The 12,315-nt window shown below is 34.5% G+C and overlaps 1 protein-coding gene across 2 annotated transcripts in view; it reads right to left on the reverse strand.

Moving 5' to 3' along the window:
- Nucleotides 1–12,315, reverse strand: part of NPEPPS (aminopeptidase puromycin sensitive) — a 104,137-nt gene that overhangs the window by 87,542 nt on the left and 4,280 nt on the right. Inside the window, exons 1-2 of one of the 2 annotated variants that reach the window (XM_070773352.1) lie at nucleotides 8,418–8,502; nucleotides 6,099–6,231 (exon numbers count right to left, since the gene is read on the reverse strand). Coding sequence is in view for 1 of the 2 variants with exons in the window: in XM_019981599.2 (XP_019837158.1) it covers nucleotides 8,418–8,502 (85 nt within the window). In the remaining variant the exon portion in view is untranslated. Of the gene's footprint in view, nucleotides 1–6,098; nucleotides 6,232–8,417; nucleotides 8,503–12,315 lie in introns of those variants that run through there. The other variant, XM_019981599.2, reaches the window with a different exon arrangement.

A 12,315-nucleotide genomic window follows, 5' to 3' on the forward strand; every position in this document is an offset into this window, starting at 1 on the left:
GAAGAATTAGGAGTATATTATTATAAGGTACTCACATTACCTGTGAAATATTATCTTTTTATTTGAAAGTGGACTAGATTAGAAGTAAATGTGTACTGCAAACTCTAAGGCAATCACTAAAAAAATTTTTTTAAGTATAACTGATATGCTAAAAAAAGGAGAGAAAGTGGCATCATACAAAATGTTCAATTCAAACCATAAAAAGGCAGGACTTCTGTAGTGGTCAATGGTTAAGAATCCACCGGCCAGTGCAAGGGACATGGGCTTGATCCATTTTCTACAATCTCTTACAGAAGACAGAGGCAGAGGGAATATTTCCAAACTCATTCTATGAGACTAGTCATTACCTCACTATCAAAACCAGACAAAGACATTACAAGAATATTATAGACCAATATCTCTTAGAGACACAGATGCAAAAATTCTCAACAAAATATTAGTGAATAAAATCCAACAATGTATATGTATATGTATGGCTGTATCCTTTCACTGTTCACCTGAAACTACCATTATATTGTTAATCAGCTATACTCCAATACTAAATAAAAAGTTTAAATTTGAAAAAAAAAATTATAAAAATAATTATGTACCATGACCAAGTGGAATTTAACCTAGTATGCAAGGCTGTTTCAATGTTTAAAAATCAATTAATGTACTCCATCACAGTTAGGCTAAAGAAAAACCACATAACCAAATGAATAGATGCACAAAAAACATTTGACAAAATACAACGCTCTTTCATAATAAAAACAATCAACAAACTAGAAATGAAGATGAACATCTTTAACTTGATAAGGAATATCTACAAACACCATACAGCTAACATACTTAATGAGAAACTCTGAGTTTTCCAGCTAAGATGAAGAACGAGCAAGGATGGCTCCTCTCACCTCTGCTTTTCAAAATCATACTGGAAGTTCTAGCTAATACAATTAAGACAAGAAAAGGAAAAAGTATACATACTGGAAAGGTAGAAATAAAATTATCTTTGTTCACAAATTATATGGTCATATAGAAAATTCAAAGGAATCAACAAAAAACACTTGCAACTAATAAGCCATTAAAGCAAGGATGCAGGATACAAGGTTAACACACTAAAGTCAACTGCTTTCCCATATACCAGCAATGAATAAGTAGTATCTGAAATTTTAAAAAAAGTATAATTTACATTATCACCCCACAAAATGAAATACTTAGGTATAAATCTAACAAACTATGTATAAGATTCATACAAAGAAAACTACAAAACTCTGATGAAAGACACTAAAGGAGTAAAAGAAGAAAAAGATATTCCATGTTCATGGATAAGAAGACCCAATATTGTCAAGCTATCTGTTCTTCCCAACCTGAACTACAGACTCAATACCAATTCCAATCAAAATCCTAGAAAGTTATTTTGTGGATATTTTTAAATTGACTCTAGAGTTTATATGGAGAAGCAAACAATCCAGAATGTCCAACTCAATACAGAAGGAGAAGAACAAAGTCAGAGGACTGACACTACCCAACTTCATTCAAGACTTAAAAATAATAAAGATGATGTGGCATTGGAGAAGTAAGAGAAAAACAGATAAATGAAAAAGAACAGACAGCCTAGAAACAGACCCACATAAATACAGTCAACTGATCTTGAAAGGGGAGCAAAAGTAATACAATGGATGTATCTTTTCAATATATGGTGTTGGAAACTGAACACCCAAATGCAAAAATAATAATAATCCAGGCAGATCTTACCTGTTTTACAAAAATTTACTCAAAATAGATTACAGTCCTAAGAAAACTCTTAAAGAGATGGGAATGCCAGACCACCTTACCTACCTCCTGAGAAACCTGTATGCAGGTCAAGAAGCAACAGCTAGAACCAGAAATGGAACAACAGACTGGTTCCAAATTGGGAAAGGAGTACGTCAAGGCTGTGTATTGTCACCCTGCTTATTTAACTTATATGCAGAGTTCATAACGTGAAATGCCGGGCTGGATGAAGCACAAGCTGGAATCAAGATTGCTGGGAGAAATATCAGTAACCTCAGATATGCAGATGACACCACCCTTATGGCAGAAAGCAAAGAGGAACTAAAGAGTTTCTTGATGAAGGTGAAAGAGGAGAGTGAAAAAAGCTGGCTTATAACTCAACACTCAAAAAACTAAGATCATAGCATCCGGTCCCATCACTACATGGCAAATAGAAGGGACAACAATGGAAAAAGTGACAGACTTTATTTTCTTGGGCTTCAAAATCATTGCAGATGATGACTGCAGCCATGAAATTAAAAGATGCTTGCTCCTTGGAAGAAAAGATATGACAAACCTAGACAATGTATTAAAAAGCAGAGATATTACTTTGCCGACAAAATCCGTCTAGTCAAAGCTATGGTTTTTCCAGTAGTTATGTATGGATGTGAGTGTGGGACCATAAAGAAGGCTGAACACTGAAGAATCGATGCTTTTGAACTGTGGTGTAATCCTAAAGGAAATGAGTCCTAAATATTCACTAGAAGGACTGATGCTGAAGCTGAAGTTCCAATACTTTGGCCACTTGATGAGAAAAGCTGACTCATTAGAAAAGACCCTGATACTGGGAAAGACTGAAGGCAGGAGCAGAAAGGAATGACAGATGACGAGATGGTTGGATGGCATCCCTGACTCAATGGACATGAGTTTGAGCAAGCTCCAGATGGTGAAGGACAGGGAAGCCTGGCGTGCTGCAGTCCATGGAGTAGCAAAGAGCTGGACATAACTGAGGGAGGGACTGATCAATGACCAAAGTGTAAAATACAAAGCTATAAAATTCTTGGAAGATAACATACAAGAAAATTTAATTGACCTTGGGTATGGTGAAGACATTTCACATACACCACCACCAAAGACACAATCCATGAAAGAAGTAAATAACCTGGACTTCATTAAAATTAAAAGCTTCAGGAACTTTCCTGGTGGTCCAGTGGTTAAGAATCTCCCTTCCAATGTACGGGACACGGGTCTGATCCTCAGTCCAGGAACTAAGATCCCACGTGCTGCAGGGCAACTAAGCCTGTGCACCGCAACTACAGAGCCTGCACTCTAGAGCCTGTGCACCACAAACCAGCTAGAGAAGCCTGCATGCTGCAACAAAGAACGTGTGCACCACAAATAAGACCCTATGGAGTCAAATAAATGTACAAACAATCCTTAAAACTCAACAATAAGAAAAAGAACAATCCAGCTAATATTGTTCTATTGTTCTTTTTCCAACTAATATTGTGCCAGGCTTTCCAGGTGGCTCAGTAGTAAAGAATCCTCCTGCCAATGCAGGAGACGGAAGAGACACAGAATTCGATCCCTGGGTTGGAAAGATCGCCTGGAAAAGGAAATGGCAACCCACTCCAGTGTTCTTGCCTGGAAAATTCCATGGACAGAGGAGCCTGGCAGGCTATAGTCCATGGGGTTGCAAAGAGTCAGACAAGACTGAGCACGCATGAATGCAACTAATGTTGTGCAAAAGACCTGAACATACCCACCAAAGAAGATATTTTGATGGCAAGAAATCATTACGGTCCTGTAAATTAAAATAATGCCACACCACTACACATCTATAGAATAGCTAAAATCCAAAACACAACAACAAATGCTGGGGAGTATGAGGAGCAACAGGAACTCTAATTTATTGCTGGTTGGAATCCAAAATGATAAGAGTCCTTTGGAGGATATTTTGGCAATTTCTGACAAAACTAAACACACTCTTATCATAGGATCCAGCAATCATGCTCCTTTGTATCTAGTGAAAGGAGTTCAAATCTTATGTCCTCTACAGAAAGAACCCTTATTCATAACTGTCAAAACTTGGAAGCAACCAAGAAGACCTTCAGCAGGTGAATGGATAAATAAACTTATGTAGAGACAAGGGAACAGTACTCAGAGATAAAAAGAAAGGCGCTACCAAACAATGAAAAGACATGGAAAAATGCTTATTACTATATGAAAAAAGCCAACCTGAAAAGGCAACATACTGTGTGACTCCAACTAATGACAAACTGGCAAAGACTAAACTATGGCAAAAAGATTAGTGGTTGCCAGGGAGAAAGATAAGTAAATAGGCAGAGCACAGGAAGATTTTTAGAGTAGTGAAAAGATTCTGTACAATACTATAATGGCAGTGGCAGATACACGTCATTACATATTTGTCAAAACCCATGGAATGTGTAACAGCAAGAGTGAACTCTAAACTATGGACTTTAGGTGAGAATGACATCAATGTAGGCTCATTTACTGTAACAAATGTACCACTCTGGTTTGGGATGTTGATAGTGGGAGAGGCTGTACGTATGGGTACGAGAGAAATCTCTGTACTTCCTCATCAATTTTGCACTAAATTTAAAACTCTAAAAACTAAAGCTTTTTAATTTAAAAAATAAAATCAACATTTAATTCTGAAAACAAGCTGCCCTGATAGTTACCAGAGAACCAGGAAAATATTTGGTTCCTTAATGTAGCCTGGACACTATGGCAAGCTTATGCAATAATTTATCTATTCTTCAGAACAGTAACAGCACATAATAGACTTTATGTTCAAAATTTCCAAAACTTGGGAGCTCCCTGGCTATCCAGTGGCTAGGGTTTGGCACTTTCACTGCCACGAGCCCAGGTTCAATCCTGGTTTGGAAAATAAGATCCCATAAGTAGAGTGGTGCAGTCCAGAAAAAACAATAGCAAATAAACAAGTGGTGGTGGTTTAGTCGCTAAGTCAGGTCCGACTCTTGTGACCCCATGGACAGTCTCCTCTGCCCATGGGATTCTCCAGGCAAGAATACTGGAATAGGTTGTCATTTCCTTCTCCAGGGGATCTTCCCAACCCAGGAACTGAACCCAGGCCTCCTGCACTGCAGGCAGATTCTTTACCAACTGAGCTATAACTGAAGTCCCCAAATAAAAAAAAGACAAAATAAAAACAAGTTCTCAAAAATAATGCCATTTTAGTGTTCAAAAACTCTAAAAGCTACCTAAAAAAAGATGTTATGTTACATTTTGAATTTTTAAAAAATACATACCATGGAACTCATATCGCAAACTAAAACTATTTGCTTAACATATTTAATAGTAATAGCATATTATACATAATTTGTAACAGTTTCAATTAAGAACCAAGAAGAATCTAATAAGGGATTTTCCTCTTTTTAATGATACATCTATGCTCAAGTCTTATCTTCATGTCCAAGTGATAAAGAATATGCACAACACACCAGAGTTCCCTGAAATCCCTCTTCAGAGGTTGCAAAATCAACAGCATTCTGACCCACAAAAATGTTCTGTTTGGCCAGAAAAGTTGTTTAAAATGTTAATATATTTATGTGAGATACAGACTCTTCGGTTCAGCCTCTGCCCCGATTTCTTATCTTCCTACATCCAGCCCAATTCATTCAAGTTTGTTGAATGAATTGGTTTTAGGCCCTACCCTATATTGTTATTAGTATAACTAAAGTTATATTCAGATTTCTTTAAAAATTTTCATATGAATAGTGGTATCATATTTTAGTACATTTGTACTGGAAAAGGTACCTTCCCTTCTTTCACTCTTCCCGATTTGAGAGCTAGCACTTAGTCACATATGTATTTTCAGAACAATGCCATAAACAATTCTATCACAAAGAGAAAGTGGTATATTAATGTTTTTACTAACCCACACATAATTGTATGGAAGAATAAAGGTTACTAATAATTGTATAAAAGCTTATAATCAAATGCGAGGAACCTTCTTGTTTTTGAATAGTTTTACTCAAAATTAATATTTGGCAATATTTCTGTTTGTTTTATCCTTTCATGAAATACACGTGCACATATGCGTCATACTGAAATACACAATTCTACTTCAAGAATAAATGTGTTAAAATTTACATGCTTTATATGGCTAAACCAAAGTGATGCTGGTGGATCTGAAACTATATAATAGAACTTTGCGTGATATGTAACCAACGGAAAAGCTTTTTCTTACATAGCTAATTCTATAAACACATACCTGACAGAGTATACTAAGGGAAAAGTTGGTACAAAACTTTCAAGTGATCATTCTCTATGTGATTATGCCCAAGCATCAACTATTAATGATAAATTAAAAGACTATTTACCTGTCAGGACCTGAGTTCAGGCACTCAAAAGTTTCGTATTTCTCTTGCAGAAGCTGATGACAATACTAATCCCTGCACTGTGTAGGGAGGTGCATTCCTTGCACTGGCTTAAGTGCTAATGATTTCACCAACCCTTGAAGTGCAGAACAGTAAAAAAACAGTTTTCAGCCGTTTTTCTTACTGATTTCTCATTTTAAAAATTACAAAGTAAGATTTCAAATAGGTTTTAAAATAAATTATTTCGGTTTAAAAGGCAGTGCCTTAGTTTAAAAAGACATGCCAATAGATCTATCTGGATTACTGCACATATCACAAGATGGCCTTTTTCATCAATTAAAAATTTACACACAGAAGCAACAATTTCATGCCTTCAAATAATTTTCTGATTTTACCTTAAAGCACCAAGATTTTGGCTACAGATACGTAAAGCCGTCTTCCAGAAGGCAATCATAAATATTAATAGGTACTGGATAAGATTAGCTGGGTTAAAAAATCCTATCTCTCCTATTGACTCATTTATTACCCTGCCACCGGCTTACAGCCCTGGAAGAAGCTGATAGTCAAGTTCATAACTACTAGTTTCTAAAGAAACAGTGCTATAGTCTCCCAATAAGATAAAAATCAAGAAATACTTCCATATCTAAGGGCAAAATTAAGCTTTGTATATATCTGGAAGGCCAAATCTGTTTCTGTCTCCTTAAAGTATCAAATTAATGTAACTTCCTATTCTGTTATACTCTAAAATTAAGTGGGTTTACACATGACTACTGCTATGAGTTGAGAAATGTACCTTAGCTAGTTCTGAAGAAAATATTTTATGTATCTAAAAACATTTAATGTTTTATATGAATCTCTCTCCAAATCCTATTGCCTATCAATTTTCCTTAAGAATACTAACACTGCTTCCTTAAGATTCAGATCTTTATGCACTTGGCACATTGAGTTACACATATTCAAACATTTAAATTCTCTGAATTCTTTTCCTGCCACTTTAGTAGAGGAGGATAAAAACAAACCTGAGCTGAAACTAGGCCAACTGGAGGATACACATTTATGTTGCTAGTTCTATCTAGCTAAACTTAACAACATTTTGAAACCCTGCATTGAATTTAAACGCTCTCTACCTACAACAAAGAAAGCTTGCCTTGATATGCTTACCTAAGGTGCTTCCATTTTTCCTCCGTTAAAGAAATTAAATAATCTCTTTCATTTACCAAAGATTTTTTTTTAAGTTGGCACTCAAACAAAGTCCATTTGAAGGATCTGTTCCTCTAACTTAAAATGGCAGCAGTTGACCTCATTTACAATCAACTGAACTTAAGTACTTCTTGGCAATAATATGCTCAACTGATACGTATCTTATCTTTCTATAGACAAGATAATTTAAGAAAAATTGAGGAGACACATATAGCCAGGCCTTAAAATGTTACTTGTATGCTTATTTTCAGTATACTATGAAAAAGGGAAATAGCAATACAGAATGTAAATCAAAAGGTCAAATTTCTAACAATGTATAACGAAAGAGAAGATTTTCTAAGAGGCAAAGTCTGAGTAGCAAAGACTAACCAATAAGCCATTTTAACAGGGAATGTCAAGTCAAAAGTAAAGCGCAATCCAGATCCAAAACTGATATACTTGTGAGTTCATGACAAACTTGGTAACTTTTTCAAAAGCAGTTTATGTGGAATAAGAATTCAGGCAGAAATGGATTATTCAGTTTAATTCTTATTGTAATTACAAGATCTAAAATATTTCTTTGTTAAAGATGCTGAGTTCCCACACATTCTATGCTATGTTTCTTTTCAACATTTTCTTCCTCTATAACTAACTCCATCATTTAGTTTCTAACCTTCACATTAGATCTCATAAAGCAAATATTTTCTCCCAATTATGAGTAACACTATCTCAATTTTAATCTATTAAGAGAATTAAAAAAAACACTTTAAGAAACTCACGTATAAACTAGTCTGCTCGAGAAACTTTTCATGTTCAAAGTATTTAATTTTTCAAAATAACTCTTCAGATCTAGGTGAATGGTATTATATTTATTTTACACTCATGAAAATGTGATCTGCCTAGGGTCACAAAATAACTTAATGTTTGAAGTAGAAATAAAATTGTGACATTTTCTTTATTTCATATTATTCAAATATCTCCTATAACCATCTAAAGAATTTTCCTATTTTGAAGATAACAAACATTGATATCTTAATCTGAAGTGTATGTATTAAACACACACACACACACCAAAGCACACACAAAAGTACATATTATACACAAACATGGAGACAGCAAACTAAAAGGGAAAACAGCGCTTACCTTCATCTCCTTCTGGTACATATGAAGCTGTAATAATGTCAATATCAGCACAATTCATCACAATCTGATTGGTTGCCTGCCTCACCTAAGATGGCAAAAAAAAAGTCAGCAGTGTCAGAAATAGCCTAGATTATTAATATGTACATCTTCATCTTGGCCTAATATATGTCATAGGCAATTTTTTAAAAAATCCAGACATGACTAAAACCTAAACTAAGTATTTATGCAACAATGGTAGAAATAAATGACTAGTTCTAAATATCCAAAGCAATTCACATTTTTGTGGTAATATTCAAAGCAATAACAAATACTTAGGTATTTCACAGAATTCAAGTATCTGACCAACGAGCTAAATAAAAGCCTTTTTTCCCCCCACTTAAACCTTGATTTAAAACAACTTAAATTTTTTAATTTCAAAAAAATTTTAATTAGGAAACCTTTCTTACGTGTTGCAAATAATTATGTATCTCAACCTGCATATCATACCCATCATGAGTGTACGCTCTTTTTGTAAAAATAGAGGAAGAAATCTGGTATCGTAAACTATGTCAAAACTTCATAAAACACTCTTTAAATTTTTTATTTTCCCAAAGAAACATCTTGAATGTAACAGACACTAATGACTCACCACCAAGATTAAATAAACTTTTACAGCTTTGTCTTATTTGACTTAGATCCAAAAAAGTAAAATATAGGTACAAAGAATGCCCCTTCCTCTCTTCCTCATTCCTTAGAGATAACCACTATCCTAAGCTAATGTATATCTTTCTCATATATGTTTAGTACTTTTGTTAGTTATATAAAGAACAGCAATGTTTTTAATCTTATACAAATGATATCAAAGTGTGTATAACCTTTGCACTGTATTCCATTGTTGTTTAAACGAGAATTTTTCTGATCGCTAGTAACATTAGTTATCTCTTTTGTTTCTTCTTTCTCTCTCTCTCTCTCCCCAACTTCTACAACCACCCCCCCACCTCCCTTCTTCCCTCCCTCCCTCTCTCATTTTCTTTCTTTTTTGGCCCTTAAGTTTTTCCTCTGCAACTTATTCATAACCCCTGCTCATTTTCCAATTTGGTTGTAACCTTGTTTTTATATAATTGTTCAAATTCATTTTCAGACATTTCAACAGTCTAAATCTAAAATAACAAAAACACAGATGTCCTAAATCACAAACAAATGCCCACAGAGGCCAATGAAACAGGTGAGTACAGTAGGCCAGGTGAAGGCTATGCATAAAGGAAAGCTATGTGCAAAGGAAGGAGGAAGTAATTTCCTGGAGCCAACCAATTATTGGTAAATACGGGGGAAAAAAAACAAACAATGTTGACAGATCTTTCCATTTTAAAAAGCCACAAATACAAATTTTACGTGCAATCTCCCAACTTTTAACTAATGACAATTAATTCAGATTCTTTAAAAACACTGTGTAGATCAAACAAAACCAACTGTAGCCAACAGTGCCTTGAGGTCACTGAACAGACCACAACACTAAGTAAAGAAACAGAGTAATATAAAATCTGTATGAAAAACCTACCTAAGAGTAATTATTTTATTAGGAACCAATACATACATATGATTAATATTAAATTAAAATTACCTGGCCTAAATTATAGACAGTATGTTATTAAACTTATAACAGATTGTCAAAGTCTCTAACATATAAAGAGAAACTATTTTGGCTTATAAAAAACAAAATCTTCTCATAAATCTTCCTGTTTCTAAACAAAAATACCATTCAGTGAACAGTTTTTTAATTTTGTAAGTGGTAATATTCCTTTCTTCACACTGTTTATTTTGCCAGAACACATCTGAACAACACTAAAACTTTTAGTCCCAACTGACTGTTTATAGCACTACATTTAAACAAAAAGAAAAAAACAACCTTGCCTTTTCACAAACTGACTTTAAAAAATTTTTTCAGAAACACAGGAATAAAGCATTTTCTAGCATATGCACCAAAGGGTAAAATGAATAAAAAACTTTCCAGGGTTTGAAGTTAGCATACAGAATAACAACAGTGGTTTAGTTACATGTCTTAATCTTTACCTAGGCAACTTTTATTTTCATCCATCAACATCTACAATGAATTTAATGGTAGCCAAGCAATTAATCTACCATGTCAAGATACCTGTACTACACTACATATGCCAAATGACATTTATCTCACTATTGTACCGTTTTGAGGAAAAGTGTTTGTACTTTGGAAAGGCACAGGACACAACATCCAGTTACAAGTACATTCCAATTCCTCCTGGGTTTAGAGAAAACCCACCAGTTTGTAGAAAGGACAGGGAAGCCTGGTGTGCAGCAGTCCGTGGGGTCGCAAAGAGTCAGCCACGACTGAGCAACTGAGCAACAAACACCACGACCAGTTTATACTAATGAATTAAGCTGCTTGTTGAACAGCAACTAATTTTTTTTCCAGAGTACTGCCATTTCTGGAAGGCAATACTCAAATTTCAAAAACCAGACAGTATATTCTGTCTCATATTAGAAATGCACTTTATAGACAACAGAATAATCCATAGAAAGTATTTCTTTTACCACTTAGTGCCTCACACAAGGTAATCTTTTAATAGATGTTATTATTCAGACACATGCACAGAGAACAAGACTAAATGTGCTCTACTCATAAAGATATTAATCTGAATGTCATCTAACAGCATTCACCTAATGGTTTACAAAGCACTTAATCAAAAGGATAGCAAACTTAAGAATAATGTGCTGTATTATAAAGCACATATATATTATATTGGATATCAGCATACTCTTATGTATCATCCAAGGAATGTAATTTAAAACATCCAGGACTTAAGAATGCACTCAACTATCACACTGATCTTTTTGATGCTTTACCAACAAGAGCTCTAACCTGATGATTCAGTGATTTCTCACAGGTTAACATCATCATGTTACTGAATACTGCTTGTATGTTCCACTATCAAAAATACAGGTAATAATGTAAGTCAACTATACTTCAATTAAAAAAAAAAAACAAAACTAGTAATAAATCAAAAGAATTTCAGCATTAAGATCTTCACTTTCCAAGCTTAAAATAGAAGCAGAATGTTAAAGGTGGGCATATAAATTGTTTTGATAACAAACTTACTTTCAACCTTTCCATCTGAATAAATGGGTTATTAGTGTATTCTTTCTTTAATTCAAACTAGGGCTAGTTAAGTCTTCTTGGGGTCCCATACAGACTGTATTTCAACTAAACCAAACCACCCTAAGTAACGTTTCTACTGAAGAGACAACTTGACCACTGGTAACAATTTTGCAATGGAAGTTTCCTAAGAGCGAGAAAGGGAGCCATCTGAGACAATTTTTTTCCTGAATGAGTCTTTACCACAGTCACTCAGGAACACGCCTTACGTGTACTATTAAGACTCAAAAGGGTTTTTTCCTGATTGCTAAAACCCTGAGATTTTAGTAAAAGGAAACTTCCAGTCTGACAATTCCAAAAACCAGTCAGTCTGAAGCTTGACAAGTTTCACTTTGCCTAACAAGCAATTTCATCATTAAAATTTTGTAATAATCATTGCCTCTGTGGAACAGTACTATAATTTCTAAAGACAATAAGGAGCAAATAATTAGTAAACACAAATTGAGCCAAGTTTTCTAACAAAAGAGCCACTAAAAACAGCAAGCTGCAGAAAGTCAAACAAGTAAACATACAGAACATTACTATTTATTGTTTATATACCATAAAACTTTAAAATTATACATAGAAGTAACAGCTACCAAAAAAGATAAATTACCGCTCAGGGTGAGGGTGGGAAGAGATGGAAATGGACTTTAGTGGTATCTGTGACATATTATTTTCCAAAAAACATCTAAAGTCTAAAACAAAGGGGACAAAGCACTAACATCTGCTAAATCTAAGCGGTAGGTT

The sequence above is a fragment of the Bos indicus genome, chromosome 19 (genome assembly GCF_029378745.1).
Source record: "Bos indicus isolate NIAB-ARS_2022 breed Sahiwal x Tharparkar chromosome 19, NIAB-ARS_B.indTharparkar_mat_pri_1.0, whole genome shotgun sequence".
In the NCBI taxonomy this organism is placed as follows: domain Eukaryota; kingdom Metazoa; phylum Chordata; class Mammalia; order Artiodactyla; family Bovidae; genus Bos; species Bos indicus.